The sequence below is a fragment of the Trachypithecus francoisi genome, unplaced genomic scaffold, assembly GCF_009764315.1.
Source record: "Trachypithecus francoisi isolate TF-2019V2 unplaced genomic scaffold, Tfra_2.0 Lachesis_group0, whole genome shotgun sequence".
NCBI classification, from domain to species: domain Eukaryota; kingdom Metazoa; phylum Chordata; class Mammalia; order Primates; family Cercopithecidae; genus Trachypithecus; species Trachypithecus francoisi.
The window spans coordinates 151,684,912-151,709,161 of record NW_022681453.1 but is presented as its reverse complement, the minus strand read 5'-3'; the positions used below and the strand labels follow the sequence as shown (position 1 = coordinate 151,709,161).

Here is a 24,250-nt window from a genome sequence, read left to right as displayed (position 1 = left end):
ATAGAACTTACTGATCTTTCTTGGAAAGAATTCCATTGTTAAAAATTAAGACACTAACTACATTCAGATAGAAACTGAAAAAAACCCACCACCCACATTTCTGATATAGAAATGATACTTATCCTCCTGCTTAACTTTTACCCCAGTTACCTAGCAGCAATGTTTGGAAAGCAGGGGAATTGTGGTCTAAAGAGAAAAAGTATGGCTAAATTGCCCAGGGCAGCCTGGCTTCCTCACAAGATGACAATAATGACGTAACATACCAGCCTCCACGAGGGAAGTGTTTGAACACTCGCATGGGATATGTCTGCATGGTCAACAGTCGAGAAATTACCATAGTAAGAAAGTTCCTAGAAAATACGAACCATGGCAAATGATTGTGGTGATAAATGCTCTTCACTTGGAGGCTCCCCATGATGAGATGACTGTACTTCATTTTCCTTGGAGATATTCAAAGATGCTAGAAAGTTCTCAATTCCAGAGTTAGGCTAAAAGAATAAATATTTTGGGCATGAAGATGAAAGTATAACACAAGAACACACAAAAAGCTGAGTTTTATATACAAAAATGGTCATTCATTTCACTCAATCATCTTCCCAGGTGTTAAAGTTTGGGAAGAGAATTTGAATAAATAGTTTTTTTTTTTTTTTTTTTTTTTTGAGACGGAGTCTCGCTCTGTCGCCCAGGCTGGAGTGCAGTGGCCGGATCTCAGCTCACTGCAAGCTCCGCCTCCCAGGTTCACGCCATTCTCCTGCCTCAGCCTCCCGAGTAGCTGGGACTACAGGTGCCCGCCACCTCGCCCGGCTAGTTTTTTGTATTTTTTAGTAGAGACGGGCTTTCACCATGTTAGCCAGGATGGTCTCGATCTCCTGATCTCGTGATCCGCCCGTCTCGGCCTCCCAAAGTGCTGGGATTACAGGCTTGAGCCACCGTGCCCGGCCAAATAAATAGTTTTTTACTGTAACAATAGCATTTGGATAACCAGTCACAACCTTTTGGGTTTCTCAGACTTCTGGACTTTCATTTCTCTTTGATAGCTTAATATCATATTTGGCAGGCCCTTCCAAAGTCTACAAAAAAAGTAAGAATAAACTTTTTGTGCAAATATATTTGTAGTTAACATGTAATGTTCTAAATGAATTGTTGCAAAAAATTTTATGTGCTATTTTCCCTTTTATATCGTAAGAAAAGGGTGCCTATAAACTTGGATGGGGAAAATTACACCTTTATCTTCATTAACCTCTAAATGAGATTTAGTATTTCCTACAACTATGAATATAGGCAACAAACCACTTACATGGTCTGCATGTTTGTATTCCCCCAAAATTCTTCTGTTAAAATCCTAACTCCTAATGGGATCATATTAGGAGGTGGGGCCTTTGGTAGGTAATTAAGTTTAGATGAGGTCTTCAGGGTGCAACACCCATGATGGTATTAGTGTCCTTATATGAGAGAAAGAGAATAGAGCTCTTTCTCTCCATCATGTTAGAATATGAGAAGACGCATTATCTGCAAGCCAGAAAGGGAGACCCCACCAGACAATGGCACTTTACCAGATTCTAACTGTATTTCAATATAACTGGTTTTCTTTTAAATCTTTTTAGCATTAAAGACATTATTCTGCTAGTGCCTTGATCTTGGACTTCTCAGACTCCAGAGCTGTGAGAAATAAATGTTTATTGTTCAAATGTACCTAGTCTATGGTATTGTTATTACAGCAGCCCAAATCAACTACAAAACCCACAACACTGGTGATTCTAACTGTATATCAGTATAACTGGTTTTCTTTAAAACCGTATGTATCGGCCGGGCGCGGTGGCTCAAGCCTGTAATCCCAGCACTTTGGGAGGCCGAGTCGGGTGGATCACGAGGTCAGGAGATCGAGACCATCCTGGCGAACACGGTGAAACCCCGTCGCTACTAAAAATACAAAAAACTAGCCGGCGAGGTGGTGGGCGCCTGTAGTCCCAGCTGCTCGGGAGGCTGAGGCAGGAGAATGGCGTGCACCCGGGAGGCGGAGCTTGCAGTGAGCCGAGATCCGGCCACAGCACTCCAGCCTGGGCGACAGAGCGAGACTCCGTCTCAAAAAAAAAAAAAAAAAAAAAAAAAAGGCCGGGCGCGGTGGCTCAAGCCTGTAATCCCAGCACTTTGGGAGGCCGAGACGGGCGGATCACGAGGTCAGGAGATCGAGACCATCCTGGCTAACACAGTGAAACCCCGTCTCTACTAAAAATACAAAAAACTAGCCGGGCGAGATGGCGGGCGCCTGTAGTCCCAGCTACTTGGGAGGCTGAGGCAGGAGAATGGCGTTAACGCGGGAGGCGGAGCTTGCAGTGAGCTGAGATCCGGTCACTGCACTCCAGCCCGGGCGACAGAGCGAGACTCCGCCTCAAAAAAAAAAAAAAAAAAAAAAAAAAAAAAACCGTATGTATTTTATTTTAGCACTAAAAATACTATTCTGAGAATAATAATGGCTTCGCCAAAAGTCCATGGGCTTCACCAAAGATGTCTATTGCACAAAAAGTTTATCAATCCCTTTTCCAGAAGAAAGGAAATTACAGTATAAGAGTTTCAAAAGGAGAGGGCCTTAAAAGTCAAGTAATTAAACCGTTTACTGGTATCTAAACATTTACTACCTGTTATGTGCCAAATATTTAGCTAGGACACCGTTTATAAATATATTACTATAAGAGATCAATTTTAAAAAATATATATTAAAATATGATAGGCATACAGAAAAGTACACATCTAATAAATACACATGTCAAATTTTTTTAGATCAAAACTTTGTTATTCTTTCATTATAAAATGTATACATAATCCTTGTAAACAGCAGAGACTATATAAAGTAAAACATAAATGATCTCGGCTTCCCCCACACCAATCTAATTCCACAGAATTTAGCCTAAGTTTGCCATTTTGTTCCATGTACTTCAACTGTATATGTAAATATATATTTCCATATTATATATATAGGTGTGTGTATATATACATATAAAAGGCCATATGTCTTATATATTGGTATATATGTGTGTGTATATATAAGAACATATATATAAGACCATACACATGTCTATGTGTGTGTGTATATATGTAAGACCATATATATATGTCTATGTATATATATAAGACCATATATAATGTCTATGTGTGTATATATATGTGTATACACACACACACACATATCAAAGACCATATACACTGGGAGCAACTACAAGTGATTTTTTTCTTTGAGACAGATTCTCACTGTTGCTCAGGCTGGAGTGCAGTGGCGCAATCTCGGCTCACTGCAACCTTCACCTCACGGGTTTACTGCAACCTTCGCCTCACGGGTTCAAGTGATTCTCCTGCCTCAGCCTCCCAAGTAACTGGGATTACAGGCCCATGCCACCACGACTGGCTGATTTTTTTGTATTTTTAGTAGAGACAAGGTTTCACCATGTTGGCCAGGCTGGTCTTGAACTCCTGACCTCAGGTGATCTGCCCACCTCCCAAAGTGCTGGGATTACAGGCGTGAACCACCACACCCGGCCAAGAGATTGATATTTTTATCTCCACTTAAAGATGAGAAAATTGAGGCTGTGAGAGGTAAAGTGAATTGCTCAAGGCCACCTAACTATTAAATGAGACAATCAGGATTTCAGGTGCTTCTAGTTCCAAATCTGGGACTTTAGGTGTACAAACTCCCTTCCAAGTGACTGTCAGTTTAACTTCATTGACCCTCTGGCTACACATCTTATAAATTTGGTTGAAAAGGTTTAGAAATTCAGTACAATGCTACAGAGCCACAAATTGCATTAAAAAACTGGTAACCAGAAATTTGATTTTAAGGAAGCTTACCTGCTTATTGGACATTTTTTGGGACCAACACTCAGCTTTAGGACTCTTACCCTCTTCTTTAACTAGAGACAAGAAAACAGAAATTTTCATAAATGGAAGTATTTACTGCACAATTAAAACTACCAAATATTTATAATAGCAAGGCACTATGTTAAAAACTCAGAGAATTTCAAGACACAGTCTCTGAACTTAAAGAATTTATAATAGAGATAAGGGGGAGAAGAGACACTTAGATAAGAGTAGTGAAAATGGAAAGGTGGCATCTGAATTGGGCCTCGAAGGATGGTAGGTTTCTAAAGGGCAGACTAAGAAGTTAAGTACTCTAGGCAAAGGAAATAGTGGGAAAAAGGACATGGAAGCAGAAAGTTAAGGAGTAAAGTAGAGCTTAAGAGAACTAAAAAAGCAGGTTAGAGCCTTAATCTGCAAGTTACTGAAGACTATGGTATTATATTAAGTTGGTAGGCAATGGGCAGCCAATAACAGAAAGTTTTTGAGCAAGTAGTAATCTGATGAGAACTGTGCTTTAGGATGATTAAAATATGGCAATAGCCTATTGGCTAGATAGAAGAATCATACAAGACCAACTCAGGCAGCTATTTGAATAGCCCTGTTAAAGGGAAATTGGGGGATGGTAGGATAAACGAAAATAATGAATTTGAAAAATTCTAGGATTCAGCTAATGACAGGATGTGAAGATGAAGGAGATAGGAAAGGATGAATTTGAGAGATTATTTTCATAGGATTTGGTAAATGATAGAATATGAAGAATATGAGGGGCATGAGGTAGATTCGAAGAAGCACAAAAAGCATACTTTGTAATTATTGCATAATATTCTATTATACTGGATATACTGGATTATATAGATCTAATATAACTTATTTTTACCACTTTCTATCACTAGACTGTTCATTAAGCCAGCCTGGAAAAATAAAAAGTTGGGTGGAAAGAGAAAAGAAGAAGGAAGGAAGGAAGGAAGGAAGGAGGGAGGGAGGGAGGGAGGGAGGGAGGGAGGGAGGGAGGGAATATTAAAAAAGAAAGACTGAGGAAAGAAGCAGGGGAAGGGGAATAGTGAGGAGGGCATGGGAGGGAGGGAATGAGATGAGAGACAGGGGAAGGAAGCACAAAGGGGAGAAGGAAGGGTGAGAGAGGAATAGAGAAGGGGAGGAAGGGGAGGAAAGGAAGGTAATGGAGGTAAGGAAGAGAGGAAAGGAAGAAAGTAATCTTACAAAACACAGGAAAAGAAAATGTGAGCTGACATGCCTGGACACTGAACATTTGTTGAGACACACACAAAAGAAAACTAACTGAAACTCCGCGTAACTCAAATCGTTTACATACATTTATGTAAATATTAATTCGAAGAAAAATTAAAATCCATTTGAATATAACACCTTTATGCTATATTTATCATTATCAGATTAAAGGGACATTAATCTGTATTTAACTTAAAGAGTAAAATAAACCAAAATAACATATAGATACTGTGTTATCTATATGTTATATTAGATATATTAAAAAAGGTGGGCCGGGCGCGGTGGCTCAAGCCTGTAATCCCAGCACTTTGGGAGGCCGAGACGGGCGGATCACGAGGTCAGGAGATCGAGACCATCCTGGCTAATACGGTGAAACCCCGGCTCTACTAAAAAGTACAAAAAACTAGCCGGGCGACGAGGCGGGCGCCTGTAGTCCCAGCTACTCGGGAGGCTGAGACAGGAGAATGGCGTGAAACCGGGAGGCGGAGCTTGCAGTGAGCTGAGAGCCGGCCACTGCACTCCAGCCTGGGCGGCAGAGCAAGACTCCGTCTCAAAAAAAAAAAAAAAAAAAAAGGTATAGCAGTTACCAACTAAACCAAAGTTAAAAACCACAAAATTTTTTTGAAAACAGCTTTTTAGAAAAATGTTTAAAAGATTTTACTACCTATAATATACAGATAAATAAAGTATCATGCATATATAAAATATAATAAGTTAGACTCAGGGCTCTGCACTTGATATTTCCTCTATTGGAAAGTTCTTCAGCCAGCTTTGCACAGTTCATGCCTTCTTGAACCCTTTATTAGGGTCTCTGCTGGAATCTCATCTCCTCAGAAAGACCGTTCTTGTAAACCCAATTTAAAAGAGCACCGCTGTCACTCTATCCTCTTAATCTGTTTTACGTTTCATCATAGCACTTATCATTACTTCAGATTATGAGATTTACTGTTTACTTGCTTATTATCGGTCTCCATCTTAGAGTGTAAACGCCATTATACTCTAAGAGGTCAGAAAATCTGTCTTCCTTTTCAGTTATATATCCTCAGCATCTAGAACAGTGCCTTGTATTCAATAAATAGTAGTTGAATAAATAAATGAATAACAGATGAGTCATATTTTGAACATAAAGAATAATTTTCTGGTATTTGGAAATACTTTGGTCAAAGGAAGAGAAATAATTACTACAGGATGAAGATTCTCATTCCTGACTGTGCCTGAACACAATAGACACTACTGAATAAATTTAAAGAGTATAAATATATAAATTATGTAAAAGAGAATATTAACAAAATATTTGCACCTATTTTAAAGAAAAGCCTGTAATATAATTTGGAGTATATAATAGGTAAGTGTTTATAAGCAGAAAAGTAACTGGATCACTCTAAGATTTATCTCAAGTAGTTAGGGAAGGGACATCAGCAAAAATGTCAGAGTAAGGACCTCCAGAAATTCTCTCCTCCATAAAAGCAACAAGAGAATGGGCATAAATTAGCAGAATTCATATTTTCAGAACCACAGAAGTTAACCAAAGGCTTGCAGCAATCTAGGGAGTGTTTATTCAAGAAAAAAGGCAGTGGGAACTTGAGTACCTGCAAGCCTTGCCCCCATGGACTGAAGTGCTTTGGAGCTCTAAATAAACCTGAAAGGCTGTCAAGGCCACAAGGACTATACATCCTAGTGCTGAGTTGGGCTTGCAGCCTTGGATTTGCTAGGCATGCGACTTACTGAGACTCTTGCTGGGGCAGCTAAGGGAGTGCTTTTGCCACCACTCCCCCAACTCCCCCAACCCCAGGCAAAACAGCTTGAGGCTCCAAAAGACATTCCTCTCTGAGGAAAGAAAACGGAAGAGTAAAGAGGACTTTTGTATCTTGGATACCAACTCAGTAAGGCTTGTGTCAGAGTCATGAGACCCCATTCCAGGCCGTAGCACTCCTGGATGACATCTCTAGACATGCCCTGGGCCAGAAGGGAACCTACAGTCCTCAAGGGAAGAACCCAGTCTTGGCAGGATTTGCCACCTGTTAACTAAAGAACCCTTGGGACCGAAACAACCAGCAGCGATACCAGGTAGTACCCATGTGCCTTGGATGGGACTCTGAGACATGCTGGCTTCGTAAGAGACCCAGCACATGCCCAGCTGTGGTGGCTATGCTGAGAGAGTCTTGCTTGAGAAAAACAGAGGGAAAAGTAGAGGAGATTTTGTCTTGCATCTTAGGTACCAGCTCTGCCAAGTGGGACAGAGCACTAAGTGGGCTCTCAGGGTCCCCAATTCCAGGATGTGGTTTAGATGGCATTTCTAGACCTGTCTTGGGCCAGAGGGAACTCCACTGCCCTGAAGGGTGAGTCCCAGGCCAGGCAGCATTTATCACAAGCTGACTGAAGAGCCCTTGGGCCTTAAGAGAACATTAGCAACAGCCTAGCAGTACTCCCCATGGGCGTGTGGTTGGTGATGGCCACAGGGAAATACTCCTCTGCCTGCAGAAAGTGAAGGGAAGAGTGGGAAGGGTAGTGTCTCAAGGTTTCAGGGCTAGCTTAGCTGCAGTACAACGCAAGGTAGATTTCTAAGGTTTTTAAATCCAGTCCCTATCTCCTGGATGGCACCTCAGGATCTACCTGGGACCTAAGGGAACACATTTCCCTAAAGGGAAGGACAAAAGCCTGGCTGGTTTCACCATCTACTGATTATAGAGCACTAGGATCTTGAGTAAATACAGGTGACAGCCAGGTATGGTGGGTTGTGGGCAAGATCCAGTACTGTGGTGGCTTCAGGTCTGACCTAGTGCAGTCCCAGTGGTGGTGGCCACAGGGGTACCTGTGTCACCCCATCCCCAAGCCCCAGGTGGCTCAGAGAGAGAGAGAGAGACCCCACTTGTTTGGGAGACAGTAAAGGAAGAGAACAAGAGTCTGCCTGGGAATCTGGAGAATTCTTTTGAATCTTCTCCAGGACCACCAAGATGGTACCTCTGATTCTGTAAGAACCACAGAATTATTGGGCTAGGGGTGCTCCTTAATGTAGATACGGCTTAGATCACAAAATCCAAGTCATTTCAAATACTTAGAAAGTGTTCCCAAGAAGGACTGCTACAAACAAGCCCAGACTTTGAAGACTATGAGAAGTATCTAACTCTTTAATCCCCAGACACCAACGAACATCAACAAGCATCAAGACCGTCCAGCAAAAAACATAACTTCAACAAATTAAGTAAGGCACCAGGGGACCAATCCTGGAGAAACAGAGATATGTGACCTTTCAGACAGAGAATTCAAAATAACTGTTTTGGTCACGTGCGTTGGCTCATGCCTGTAATCCCAGCACTTTGGGAAGCTGAGGTGGGAGGACTGATTGAGCCCAAGAGGTTGAGCCTGCAGTGCGACGTAATAGTATCACTGCACTCCAGCAACAGGGCAAGACCCTGCCTCAAAAACAAAAACAAAAAATAAAAACAAACAAACAAAATCCCCAAATAGCTGTTCTGAGGAAACTCAGAGAAATTCTAGATAACATAGAGAAAGAATCAGAATTCTATCAGATAAATTTCACAAAGATATTGAAATAATTAAAAAGAATCAAGCAGAAATTCTGGAGTTGAAAAAAGCAACTGATATACTGAAGAATGTATCAGAGTCTCATAATAGCAGAACTGATTAAGCAGAATAAAGAATTAGTGAGCTTGAACGGGTTACTTGAAAATACATAGGCCAGGCACGGTGGCTCATGCCTGTAATCCCAGCACTTTGGGAGGCCGATGTAGGTGGATCACCTGAGGTTGGGCGTTTGAGACCAGCCTGACCAACATGGAGAAACCCCGTCTCTACTAAAAATACAAAATTAGTCGGACGTGGTGGCGTATGTCTGTAACCCCAGCTACTCGGGAGGCTGAGGCAAGATAACTGCCTGAACCTGGGAGGCAGAGGTAGCGGTGAGCTGAGATTGCACCACTGCACTCCAGCCTGGACAACAAAAGCGAAACTCCATCTCAAAAATAAACAACCAACCAACCAACCAACCACACACACACAGAAGACAAAAGAAAATAGAATAAGAAAGAATGAAGCACGTCTATGAGATCTAGAAAACAGCCTCAAAAGGGAAAATCTAAGAGTTATTAAGCCTTAAAGAAGGAAGAGAAAGAGGGGTAGAAAGTTTATTCAAAGAGATAATTTCACACAACTTCTCAAACCTAGAGAAAGGTATCAAAATCCAGGGACAAGAAGGTTATAGAATACTAAGCAGATTTAACCCAAAGAAGACTACCTCAAGGCATTTAATAATCAAACTCCTAAAGGTCAAAGATAAAGAGAAGATCATAAAGCAGCAAGAGAAAAGAAACAAATAACATACAATGGAACTACAATACATCTGGAAGCAGACTTTTCAGTGGAAATCTTACAGGTGAGAAGACAGTGGCTTGACGTATTTAAAGCGCTGAAAGAAAAAAATTTTTATCCTATAATAGTATACCTGACCAAAAAAAAAAAAAAAATCCTTCAAACATGAAGGAGAAATAAAGACTTTCTCAAACAAAAGCTGAGGAATTTCATCAACATCAGATCTGTCCTACAAGAAATGCTAAAGGGAGTACATTAATCAGAAAACAAAAAACGTTAATGAGCAGTAAGACATTATTTGAAGGCACAAAACTCACTGGTAACAGTAAGTACACAGAAAAACATATAACACTGTATGGTGTGTTATATTATTATAACTGATGAACCAATGAAAAATAATAACTGACAACTTTTCAAGGCATAGACAATATAATAAGATATAAATAGAAACAGCAAAATATTAAGTGGCAGGATGAAGTTAAATTACAGATTTTTTATTAGTTTTCTTTTTGTTTATGCAAGCAGTGTTGTGAACTTGTTAAAAATAATGGGTTATAAAAAAAAATAATGGGTTATAAGAGTATTTGCAAGACTCATAACTTCAAATCAAAAAACATAAACAGATACACAAAAAACAAAAAGCAAGAAATTATATGACCAGCAAAAATCACCTTCATTAAAATGAAGTCAGGAAAGGAGGAAGAGAAGACCAAAAAACAACCAGAAAACAAATAACAAAGTGGCAGGAGGAAGTCCTCACTTGTCAATAATAACACTGAATGTCAATGAACTAAACTCTCTAATCAAAAGACACACAGTGGCTGAATGGATAAAAAAAAAAGAAGACCCAATGATCTGTTGCCTAACAGAAACACACGTGACCTATAAAGACACATGTAGACAAATAAAGGGATGGAAAAAGTTATCCAATGTCAATGGAAACCAAAATGGAGCAGGGGTTAGCTATACTTATATATCAGACAAAATGCATTTCAAGACAGAAACAGTAAGACACAAGGAAGATCATTATATAATGATAAAGTGGTCAATTCAGCAAGAGGATACAACATCTGTATAAAAACAATTGTAAAAAAATATATATCCAACACTGGAGCACCTAGGTATATAGAGCAAATATTATTGGCACTAAAGAAAGAGATTAATCCAAATATAGTAATAGCTGGAGACATCAACATTCCACTTTCAGCATTGTACAGATCTTCCAGATGGGAAATAAACAATATTTGGAAAAACCTGAAGACTCCACTAAAAAACTATCAGAACTGATAAATTCAGTAAAGTTTCAGGATGCAAAATCAACATACAAAAATCAGTAGCATTTTTATATGTCAACGGGAAACAATCTGAAAACGATATCAAGAAAGTAATTCCATTTACAATAGCTACAGATAAAACTAATTACGTAGGAATTAACCAAAGAAGTACAAGTTCTCTACAATGAAAACTATAAAACATTGATGCAAGAAATTGAAGACGACACAAAAGAAGAGAAAGACATTCCAAGGTTCACAGACTGGAAGAATCAATATTGTTAAAATGTCCTATTACTCAAAGGGTTCTATAGATTCAATGCAATACCGGTCAAAATACCAATGACATTCTTTACATAAATAGAAAAAACAATCCTAAAATTTACATGGAACCACAAAAACCCCAGAATAGCCAAAGGTATTCTGAGCAAAAAGAACAAAAATGGAAGAATCACATTACCTGACTTCAAATCATACTACAGAACTATGGTAATGAAAATGACATGGCACTGACATAAAAACAAACACACAGACCAGTGGAACAGAACAGTGAACCCAGAAATAAATCCACACATCTCATTTTTGACAAACGCACCAAGAACATACATTGGGGAAAGAATAGTCTCCTCAATAAATGGTGCTGGGAAAACTGTATATCCATGTGCAGAAAAATGAAACTAGGCCTCCATCTCTTGCTATATACAAAAATCAAACTGGATTAAAGACTTAAGTCTAAGTCTAAAGTATGACACTACTAACAGAAAACATTGGGGAAGCTCCGACACTGGACTGGGCAAAGATTTCTTGAGTACTAGTCCCCCACAAGCACAGATAACCAAAGCAAAAATAAACAAATAGGATCACATCAAGTTAAAAAACTTCTACACAGCAAAGGAAATAATCAACAACATGAAGAGACAATACACAGAATGGGAAAAAATATCTGCAAACTATCTATCTCAGATGAATAATAACCAGAATATATAAGGAGCTCAAACAACTCTCTAGGAAAAAAATCTAATAATCTAATTAAAAAATGAGCAAAAGCTTCAAACAGACTTTTCTCAAAACAAGAGGCATAAATGGCAAACAGGTATATGAAAAGGTGCTCAGCTGGGTACGGTGGCTCACGCCTGTAATCCCAGCACTTTGGGAGGCCGAGGCACATGGATCACGAGGTCAAGAGTTCGAGACCAGCTGGCCAAGATGATGAAACCCTGTCTCTACTAAAAATACAAAAATTAGCCAAGGGTGGTGGCACACGCCTGTAATCCCAGCTACTCGGGAGGCTGAGGCAGGAGAATTGCTTGAAACAGTGAGGCGAAGGTTGCAGCGAGCTGAGATCGCACCATTGCACTCCAGCCTGGGCAACGAGAGCAAAACTCCGTCTTAAAAAAAAAAAAAGAAAAAAAGAAAAGGTTCTGAACATCATTGATCATCAAAGAAATGCAAATCAAAACTATAATGAGATATCATGTCATGCAAGATAAAATGGCTTTTATCCAAAAGACAGGAAGTAAGAAATGCTGGCGAGGATGTGGAGAAAAAGGTGCCGCTGTACACTGTTGGTGGGGAGGTAAATTAGTACAAACACTGGCGAACAATTTGGAGGTTTTGTAAAAAACTAAAAATAGAGCTACCAAATAATTCAGCAATCTCACTGTTGGGTATATACCCCAAAGCAAGGAAATCAGTATACTGCAGAGATTATCTCCACTTTCATGTTTGTTGCAGCATTGTTCACAATAGCCAAGATTTGGAAACAACTTAAGTGTCCATCAACAGGTGAATAAAGAACATGTGGTACATATACATAATGGAGTACTATTTGACCATAAAAAAGAATGAGATCCTGTCATTTGCAACAACGTGGATCAAACTGAAGATCACATGTTAGGTGAAATAAGCCAGGCACAGAAAGACAAATTTCACATGCTCTCATTTATTTGTGGGAGCTAAAAGTTAAAAACGATTGAACTCATGAAGATAGAGAGTAGAAGGATGGTTACTAGAGGCTGGGAAGAGTAGTGGGGTGGGGAGAATGAGGATAGTTAGCAGGTACAAAAAATAGATGAAAATAGCCGGGCGAGGTGGCGGGCGCCTGTAGTCCCAGCTACTCAGGAGGCTGAGGCAGGAGAATGGCGTAAATCCGGGAGGCGGGGCTTGCAGTGAGCCGAGATCCGGTCACTGCACTCCAGCCCGGGCGACAGAGCGAGACTCCGTCTCAAAAAAAAAAAAAAAAAAAAAAATAGATGAATTAGACCTAGTATTTGCTAGCATAATGGGGTGACTATAATCAAAATAATTATATCTTTTTAAATAAGAAAACATAATTATATTGTTTCTAACATAAAAGATAAATGCTTGTGATGAATACCCTATTTACCCTGATGTGACCATTATGCATTGCATGCCTGTATCAAAATATCTCATGTAACCCATAAATATATACACCTACCATATATCCACAAAAATTAAAAATAAAAGATAAAAAACAAATAAAAGGCAAGGATGCATGTTCTCACCACTTCTATTCAGCACTGCACTAGTTGTTGCAAACACAGCAATTAGGCAAGAAAAGAAATAAAAGGCATTGAGATTATATAGGAAAAAGTAAAACTATCCCTATTTGCAGAAGCCACAAAAAATTAGGGCTAATGAACAGTTCAGGAAAGTGTCCAGATCAATACACAAAAATCAGTTTTATGTCTATAACAGCAATGAACAATCAAAAAATAAAATTAACAACCCAGTTCCATTGAAAAAAGTATGAAAAAGAGTAAAATATTTAGGAATAAATGTAACAAAAAAGTGTAAGACTTGTATAACTGAAAACTACAAGACATCACGGAAAGAAATTAAAGATCTAAATAAATGGAAAGACATCTTGTGTTCATGGACAGGAAGACTTAATACTGTTAAGATGACAATACTACCCAAAGTAACCTACAGATTTAATGCAATCCCTATGAAAATTCCATCTGCCATTTTTGCAGAAATAAGCAAGATGATCATAAATTCATATGGAAATGCAAGAGACCCAGAATAGAGAAAATGATCCTGAAAAAGAAAAACAAAGAGGGCTCAAACTTCCTGATTTCAAAACTTACAACAAAGCTACAGTAATCAAGACTGTGTATTTCACATAAGGACAGGCATATACATTAGTGGAACGGAATTGAGAGTAGTCCAGAAATGGACCCACACATCTAAAGTCAACTACTTCTTAAAAATGAGATGGTGTCTTACTGTTTCCCAGGCTGGACTCAAATTCCTGGGTTCAAGCAATCCTCCTGCTTCAGACTCCTGGGCAGCTGGTACTACAGATGCATCCCTGGCTCTATAATCAAATAATTTCTGACAAGGGTGCCAAGACTATTCAATGGGGTGTCAAGAAAACTCAATGGGGAAAGAGTAGTCTTTTTAACAAACAATGTTTGGATAAATGGATATCTGTACGCAGAAGAATGAATATGAACTTCTGTATCATATCATGTATAAACTTTTACTCAAAATGGAAAGAGACTCACATCTAAGAGCTAAAACAACAAAATTCTTACAAGAAAACACACTGTAACTCTTTGTGACTTTGGATTAGGGAATGGTTTCTCAGATGTGACACCTAAGGTACAAGCAACCAAAGACAAAGCAGAAAAAACACACAAATTGGACTTCATCAAAATTTAAAACTTTTGTGTTTCAAGAGAGTATAAAGAAAGTTAACAGAAAACCCACAGAATGGGAGAAATTTGCAAATCACATATCCAAGAAGCATGTAATATCTAGCACATATAAAGAACTCTTACAAACCAAGAAAAAAGATAAAAAATCCAATTCAAAAATGAACCAAGGATTTGAATTGACATTTCTCCAAAGATGATATACGGTTAGTGAGCATGTTGAGCACATGAAAAGATGCTCAACATTATTAGTTATTAATAAATTACAAATGAAAATCACAAGGACATTCCACCTCACACCTAGTAGGATGACTATCATCAAAGAGAGGGACAATAACAACTGTTGTGAAGGATGTGAAGAAATTGGACCTTCACACATCGCTGGTACAAAGGTAAAATGGTAATATCCAATTTGGTAGTTCTGCAAAAAGCTGAACTTAAGAGTTACCACCATACAACTCAGTAATTTCACTCATATGCATATACCCAAGAGAACTGAAAACATATGTTTACACAAAAACTTTTCCACAGATATTCATAGCAGCATTATTCACTATAGCCCCAATGTGGAAACAACCTCCATGTCTACAAATGGATGAACAGATAGACAAAACGTAGCATTCATACAATGGAATATTATTCAGCCATAACAAAGGATGAAGTACTGATACAGCTGTCCCTCCTTATCTGTGGAAGATTGCTTCCAGGACCTCCTGTGGCTATCAAAATCCACATATGCTCAAGTCCCTTATAGAAAATAGTATAGTACTTGCATATAATCTACACATGTACTCTTTATATATTAAATAATCTCTAGATTACTTATAATGTTTGATACAAGGTAAATGCTGTGTAAATAGTTGTCATACTGTGTTGTTTAGGGGAATAATAAGATTAAAAAGTGTGCACATGTTCAGAGCAGACACAATCATCCTTTTTTTTTTTTGTGAGAAGGGGTCTCACTCTGTCACCCAGGCTGGAGTATAGTGGCCGATCTTAGCTCACTGCAACCTCTGCCCCCCACTCGGGCTCAAGCAGCCCTTCCACCTCAGCCTCCTGAATAGCAGGGACTACAGGTGCATGCCACCACACCTGGCTAATTTTTGTATTTCTGGTAGAGATAGGGTTTTGCCATGTTTTCCAGGCTGGTCTTGAACTCCTGGGCTCAAGTGATCTGCCTGCCTTGGCCTCCCAAAGCGCTGGGATTACAAGCATGAGCCACCGTACCCTGTCTTTTCTGAATGTTTCTGATCCTCAGTTGGTTGAATCCATGGATGTGGAATCCATGGGTATGGAGGGCCAACTGTACATGCTACAACATAGATAAATCTTGAAAATACACAAGTGAAAGAAGTCAGTCATAAAAGTTCATATATTTTCTGATTCCATTTATATGAAGTGTCTAGAACAGGCAAATCAATAGAGGCAGAAAGTAAACTATGGGTTGCCAGGGCCTGTAGGAGTGACTGCTAATAGGTATGGTGCTTCTTTTTCAGATGACAAACATTTTCTAAATTTAGATGGTGGTGTTGGTTATACAATTTTGTGAAAATACAAAAAACCACTTACTGAATACTTTAAAAGAATGAATTTACTTTATGGTATGTGAATTATATCTTAATAAAATTGTTTATTTTTTTAAAAAAGAAGCAGATAGCACACACAAGTACACCTTTCTAATTTAAAACTTACATTTTCTGTGAGGGTCATGTTTTCTTTGCTGATATTTAACACTGTTGTCATTAAAGCCAGATTTATGATGTTGGTTTACTTGGCTTATTTCTTGAGGTAGAACTGCACCCTGAAAATTAAAATTCTTATAAATTAAACAAAATACTAATATTATAACTACTTATTATCTTCAACTTTTAATAATTACATTATTTTTATAAATTATATAGTTCCTTAGAAAAAAACTTAATATAGAAAAGTATAGACTTTTAAAGCCACTTGAACTCTACCACCAGACTCATTAACATAATGATGATCACTCTAGATATTTTTTCTATGCATTTGTTTGCAAGATATAAAGAAAACAATCATTTTATAAAAATGCTACTTTTAAAATTTGAGACAGATTCTTGCTCTGTTACCAAGGCTGGAGTGCAGTGGCACAATCTTGGCTCACTGCAACCTCTGCCTCCCAAGTTCATGTGATTCTCATGGCTCAGCCTTCTGAGTACCTGGGACTACAGGTGAGTACAACCATGCCTGGCTAGTTTTTGTAGTTTTAGTAGAGATGGGGTTTCACCATGTTGGTCAGGGTGGTCTCAAACTCCTGGCCTTAAGCAATTCTCCCAACTTGGCCTCCCAAAGTGCTGGGACTACTGGCATGAGGCACCGCACCCAGACAAAAATGCTCCTTTCAATAAAAGAATTAAATCTAATTTTGCTTGATGTTAACAAATGCAGAAACCAAACAAAATACTAAACTTTAGGTAAATGTTTCTTCATAACAGAAATATCAGTCTCTAAAGATCCCCCTAAATTTGCTTCAAAATAATCCCATCCAATGGGTAGGTAGAGGTGGGAAATGAGTAGGGGTTATAGAAGAAATAGTACTGGACTAGAACAAGGTAGGGAATGAGTACTGGTGGGTTCATTCATTCTATTTACTTGACATCATTATGGTTAAACTTTTCCATTAAAAATTTTAAAAAGTTATCATTTCTGGCTCTATCTTATGAAAATTGAGGATGTTAGCCCACTTACATTTCCTTCCATGTTAATTTTTATTAATCTCATGTTTTATTGGGATTAATAACAATCCCAATACCTGATTTTTATTAATATTTATATTGTCGAGGTTTTTAAATGATGGAAGACTTCACTACTAGACAGCCAGACTGATTATAAAGTTACAGTAATTGAGACAGTTCATAAACAGAGAGAATTAGCAAAATGGCATAAGTTTCATATGAAGATTCTATCAGATCCTTTCATTTTTGCATAGGAAGAGAAAGCCTGAATGCAAAAAGAGACAGACAATTTCCCACAGTTGAAGCAGCAAGAAGCAAAAGTGGAGGCTAGAGAAGGTCAATACAAATGAATTATTTCACAGTTTTGCTTTTGGTAGGCCCTATTTACTTTCTTCTCAGCACAGACAAATGGACACTGGGTACGGAGACACAACATGTTCTCGCTGGTAGTGGGCATGCTCCAAAATAGTTGTGATATGCATAGGAGTACCACGGAAGATCTAATGAGGTCACATGCACAGAAACACTCAAGGCTCTTCAGTTTTTAAAAAATATATTTTTTATTTTTTTTGTAGAGACAGGGATCTTATTATGTTGTCCAGGCTGGTGTCAAACTCCTGGGCTTAAGTGTTCCTACTGCCTTGGCCTCCCAAAGTGCTGGGATTACACGCATGAACCACCATGCCCAGCCCAAGGCTCTTCAGTTTTGTTTTTTGTTTTTGAGACAGGGTATTTGCTCTGTCACTCAGGCTGCAGTGCAGTGGCGTGGTCTTGGCTCACTGCAACCTTCGACTTCTGGGCTCAAGCAATCTTCTTGCCTCAGTCTCCTGAGTAGCTGGGGCTATGGGCATGTGCCACCATGCCTGGCTAATTTTCATATTGTTTTGTAGAGATGGGATTTTGCCATGTTGCCCAGGTTGGTCTCGATCTCCTGGGCTCCACGGACCCAACCACGCTGGCCTTCCAAAGTGCTGGGATTACAGGTGTGAGCCACTGCAACTGGCCAGCTCTTCAGTTATTAAGAGTCAAAATGGCACGAGATTTCTATCATCATGGCACAATGGCTGGTGGGGCTTTGGCCTACAGCAGTACATTATGGGTGATTTTGACTCTAAGGAGAGGAGCTAGAACATTACGCTAGAACAAGTATTGTCTGAGTGTCTATTATGTGCCAGGTATAGTAAATGAACTGTGTACCCATTATTTTAATATCATTATAGTAATGCTACTATCATAATAATGCTGTTATTATTTTGATTTTATTTTATAGACAAGTATAAATGAGGCTCAAACTGATAAGGCAATTTATCACAGATCTATGTAACGGGAGAGCTGACATTTGAGCTCTAACTCCAAAATCCATGTTCACAGTACTACTTCAGAGAGAAGATAAGCCATATGTTTAATCAGAAAGCAAATATTTGGGTATAGTTCTTTAGGGTGTTCTGTTTGATATCTATATAAAGGTATTTGTACACATTGCCATGTTTTGCCAATCAAAGCTTGAATATTTTTTATCACAGTGAGTTCTCTTGAATTTGCTCATCAGGTTAGGCTGCTTATTAATGTATATGTGTTATATTTTGGCTCTCATAATTCTTAGGACATTTAAGAGATAAAACATGAGAGTGTTCAGCTGAAATAAACAATGAAATAGCACCCAGTAAGACGGGTTGCATGCAGGAGATAATGAGAAAATATAACATCAAACGATTCTCAAGGAAATAACCGATTTTGACTGAGACCTAGAGGGTTATTTGTAGTGAGAGAAAAAAATGGGCATTCTAAGTGGAAGGAACAGAAAGAACACATAACCCCAAAAGGGAATCATCTGTGGGAAAGCGAAAGTAAAGAGACCAGTCTGATAAGAACAGACTATTATGTCCAAATGGTTGGATATACATCATATAATTAGGTGGGGTTAGATTATAGAAGGCCTTAGACATTAGTTTGAGGAGTTGAGGCAGCATTCCAACCCTGGAGCTGTATATATTCTAGAGTACGACAGCAATACTATTTTGTGGCTAGAAAAGACCTTAGAGGTCATCTAAGTGAACTTCATTGTATACATGAGGACACAGAAGCCTAGGGAAATAAGCCTCTCTCTGAGGAGATAAGAGTATTCCAGACAAATTCAAAGGCCCTGTTGTGGGTATCATCCCTGGCATACTCAAGGAAGAGGAAGAAGACCATTATGGCTGTAGCAAAAAGGTGAGTTATAGAAAATGGAATTAGAGAGGTGACACATCAGTATTGTATGGGACATTCCAGGCCATTATATAAAAACAATGGCTTTTACTCACTGAAATGGGGAATCAGTGGAGGGTTTTGAGCTGCAGAAGGACATGGTCTCTGATTTATATTTTAATATCATCACTCTGCCTGCTATCTTGAGAACAGACTGCAGAGGAGCCAGGATGGAAACAGATTACTAGACTACTACAACCATCAAGGTGAGAGTTGGTATGAATTTGGAGTAGGGTAGTAGGAGCCTGTGAGAAATGGTCCAATTCTAGACATATTTGGAAGAGACTTACAGATGATAGTGAATTGGATATGAGGGTAAAAGAGAAAGGAAGGAATAAAGGATGTGGCTCTTAAGGTCTGAGTGAAAGGAGGGAGTGGCTATTAACTGAGATGGGAATGACATCAGGTAACCTATGTTTGTGAGGGAAGAACGAGAGTTCAATTTTGGATATGGTAGGTTTGAGATGTATATTAAGTATCCAAGTGGAGACACAGAGTTGGACATATGAGTGGTGATGAAGGGTTGAACATTGAGTCTAAAGATCATAACGGACTTCCAAGCTGGAGAGAGAAGTTTGGGAGTCATGATGTATGCATTTTTGTAGGTATATATGTTTATGTGTGTATCTCTTTCTATCTTATCTAAATCTATTTTTTTCTCTATCATCTATCTCTCTATAATTATCTATCAATCTATCTATCTATCCATCCATCCATCCATCCATCTATCTATCTAAGGAAATGGGTATAGATAGAGAAAAAGTCCAATAATTTAGCCCTAGAGGATTCCATCTTGAAAGAGCCTGAGAGATTAGGTAAAACTGACAAAGAAGACTGAGAAACAACAGGCAATGAGACAGGAAGAAAAACAGGTAAGGGTGGTATTCCAATGACAAGTGAAGAATGGATGACAAGGAGAACAGAGGGATCAACTGTATGAAATGCTGCTGATGGGCCAATTCAGATGGAAATTCAGACTTGATCACATGGTTTTGCACATGAAGGTCTTTGGGAACCTTGAAAGGGCAGTTTTAGTAAAGTGATGGGAATGAAAGACTGATTAGAATGGGTTTAAGAGGGAAAGGGAGAGAGAGGCACCAGTATAGACAATTTTTTCAAGGAGTTTTGTTCTAAAAGGAAGCACTACTCTAAGAACCTTCTTGCCTTTATCTATTTGTTCAACTTTTTAATTAACTCTTGCTCTTCCAATCTTTTACTGAGGACTGTTCCTCCAAATTCAACAACAGTTTTCTTTTCATTTTTTGCCTTACTGCTTGACTAATGACTTTGACTGTTACCTCTCTGCTAAGTATTAGTAATCTATATCTCTCATTTGAACCTCAGTCAAGATTTAATCCAGTATCTGCAAATTTCTAGAACCATATTATAGCTGGATACTCCACCATCACCTCAACCTCAAGGTGTCCCATCTTAGACAAGGCAGCATGAAAGAAGAAGAAAAATTTTTTTTAAGTAAAAAAAAGAAAAAAAGAAAAAGTCCCAGATTTGGCCTCACCTAAAGTCACTTCTCTTACCCTTATTTCTACCACCACCATTCCTCAGGCATACAATCTAAAATGCTTAAGAGTCAAAAATTTTTGCTTTCTAACATGATTTTTAGAATGATATTATAAATCATTCTATCATTCTACTCCTCAGTTCCTGCAACTGGACTTTAGATTGTCATTCTTGGCCTAAATTAACTTTCTAACTACGATTCTCGTTTCCTATCTTTTTCGCATATAGTCCTTCTTACATACTGCTGACTGATGAATCTTTCTTAAAGACCCTTTCATCTTTTTTGACCCCAAGGCAAAATTGGGCAAAATATCTCTTGGGTTTGAACCCAGTTTACACCCTGAAGCAGTGTGGTGCAGTAAGTACAGTACCGGACTCGGAATCAGGAAATTAGGTTTTGTGATTCAAATAGTTTAAAACAAAATAATTTATGGATAACCTAAAGAAAGCTTATAATAGCATATTGGCTAAGGAGACCTATGTATCTTGTCACCCTAATATTTTTCTTTACTCTTTAGACTAAGTTATGACATATGCACTAATTTTTTATGTTTATTTTACTATTTATATTTATTTTGCCATTTATATTTCCTTTGTAATTTTCTCTTTCATCTCTGATAATGCCACCATTACTGCAGGATACTAGAATAAATGAGGGTCTGAAGGTACAGACTACTGGTTTATAAACTTCAACATTCCTTTTTTTTTTTTCTGAGATGGAGTCTTGCTCTGTCATCCAGGCTGGAGTGCAGTGGCAAAATCTCGACTCATTGCAACTTCCACCTCCTGGATTCAAGTGATTCTCTTGCCTCAGCCTTCCGAGTAGCTGGGACTATATGTGTGTGCCACCACACCTGACTGATTTTTTGTATTTTTAGTAGAGATGGCGTTTCACCATGTTGGTCAGGCTGGTTTTGAACTCCTGACCTCAAGTAATCCTCTGGCCTTGGCCTCCCAAAGTGCTGGGATTACAGGCGTGAGCCACTACGCCTCACCGAACATTCATTTTTGATCTAAGCTGAGAAGATAGGTAACTAGCAAAACATGTAGTAGGAATTTATTCCTTTCCTCTTCCTTTCTTTGTCTGAGTCTCTACTCTGTTAGCAGCACTTTTTTCCTCTTCTTAATCTCTACCAAGGAATGCTTATTTGTTCATTCATATTTAAGATAACCAACTACCAGCATAAAGTGACATGTTCAAGTGGAAAAAAATAAGTTGTTAAAAGCGATAAGGGCCTTTGTTAAATTTAAAATATAGTTACTATGACTTTGTAAATAACTAAAAAAAACTAAAGCTGATTTAAAACAAGAATTATCTATACTCTCAACTCATTGGTCCAGAAACTTTTACAGGTCTGAAAATAATTATGAAAATTCATAATCACATGGAACCAGAAAAGAGCCCAATAGCCAAGGCAATCTTAAGCAAAAAGAACAATGTTGGAGACATCACATTACCTGACTTCATGTTATACTGTAAGTTTATATTACCATGTATTTGCCATGTAACAAAAGTAGCATGGTACTGATACAAAAACAGACACATAGACCAATGGAACACAATAGAGAACACAGAAATAAAATGGCACACTTACAACCCCCTGATTTTTGACAAAGTCAACGAAAACAAGTAATGGGGTGATAACTCCCTATACATGATGCTGGGATAGCTGGCTAGCCATATGCAGAAGAATGAAACTGGACCCTTACCTTTCAGCATATACAAAAATCAACTCAAGATAGATTAAAGACTTACAACATAAGACCTCAAACTGTAAGAATCCTAGAAGAAAACCCAGGAAATACCACTTGGAGTATAAGCCTTGAGAAAGAATGCATGACTAAGTCCTCAAAAGCAATCACAACAAAAACAAAAATTTACAATGGGACCTAATTAAACTAGAGTTTCTGCTCACAAAAAAAAATTATCAACAGAGTAAACACACAACTACAGAATGGGAGAAAATATTCGCATACTGTGCATCTGACAAAGGTCTAATATCAAGAATCTATAAGGAACTTAATTCAACAAGCAAAAAAACAAATAATGCCATTTAAAAATGGGCACAAGATGCTTGCTTCAGCAGCACATATACTAAAATTGGAATGGTACAGAGAAGATTAGCAAAATCTTAAGAAAATTTATATTTTAATTAAAAAATTAATTTTTTAAAAAATGGGGAAAAGACATGAATAGACGCTTTGCAAAAGACATATAAGTGGCCAAGAAAAATATGAAAAAAATGTTCAACATCACTAATCATCAGAGAAATGCAAATCAAAACTGCAAGATGATACCATCTCACACCAGTCAGAATGGCTGTCAAAAAATAACAGATGCTGGTGAGGTTGTAGAAAAGGGAATGCTTATAAACTCTTGGTGGGAATGTAAATTAGTTCAGCCACTGCAGAAAGTAGTTTGGAGATTTCTCAAAGAACTTAAAACAGAACTACCATTCGACCCAGTAATCACATTGTTGGGTACATACCCCAGGGAAAATAAACCATTCTTCCAAAAAGACACATACCCACATATATTAATTGCATTTGCTATTCATACAATAGCAAAGACATGGAATCAACCTAAGTGCTCATCAATGGTGGATAAGATTGATGCATTGATTGATTGATTTAGAGACTAAGTTAGTTACTCTGTTGCTCAGGCTGGAGTGAAATGGGGTGATCTCGGCTCACTGCAACCTCTGGCCTCCCAAGTTCAAGCAACTCTTTTGCCCCACCATCAAGAGTAGCTGGCTAATTTTTGTATTTTCAGTAGAGATGGGGTTTCACCATATTGGCCAGGCTGGTCTCAAACTCCTGACCTCCAGTGATCCACCCATCTCAGCCTCTCAAGGTGCTGGGATTACAGGCGTGAGCCACAGCGCCCAGCCAGATTTTTAAAAATGTGGTATATAGGCCGGGCGCGGTGGCTCAAGCCTGTAATCCTAGCACTTTGGGAGGCTGACACGGGCGGATCGTGAGGTCAGGAGATCGAGACCATCCTGGCTAACACGGTGAAACCCCGTCTCTACTAAAAACTACAAAAAAACTAGCCGGGCGAGGTGGTGGCATCTGTAGTCCTAGCTACCTGGGAGGCTGAGGCAGGAGAATGGCGTGAACCCGGGAGGCGGAGCTTGCAGTGAGCTGAGATCCGGCCAAAGCACTCCAGCCTGGGTGACAGAGCGAGACTCCGTCTCAAAAAAAAAAAAAAAAAAAAAATGTGGTATATATACACCACGGAATATACACTTTGGAATACTATGCAGTCATAAAAAAAGAATGAAATAATGTCTTTTGCAGCAACATAGGTGGAACTGAAGGCCATTATGCTAAGTGAATGAACACAGGAACAGAAAACCAAATACTACATGGTTCTCACTTATAAGTGGGAGCTAAGCATTGGATACACATG

The 24,250-nt window shown here is 38.6% G+C and overlaps 1 protein-coding gene across 8 annotated transcripts in view; it reads right to left on the bottom strand.

Moving 5' to 3' along the window:
- Nucleotides 1-24,250, bottom strand: part of XRN1 (5'-3' exoribonuclease 1) — a 158,739-nt gene that overhangs the window by 43,234 nt on the left and 91,255 nt on the right. For 6 of the 8 annotated variants that reach the window (XM_033212426.1, XM_033212421.1, XM_033212424.1 and 3 more), the window contains exons 33-35: nucleotides 16,067-16,175; nucleotides 3,841-3,902; nucleotides 366-488 (exon numbers count right to left, since the gene is read on the bottom strand). In XM_033212426.1, the coding sequence (XP_033068317.1) occupies nucleotides 366-488; nucleotides 3,841-3,902; nucleotides 16,067-16,175 (294 nt within the window). The remainder of the gene's footprint in view (nucleotides 1-365; nucleotides 489-3,840; nucleotides 3,903-16,066; nucleotides 16,176-24,250) is intronic. The other 2 variants (XM_033212427.1, XM_033212428.1) reach the window with 1 other exon arrangement.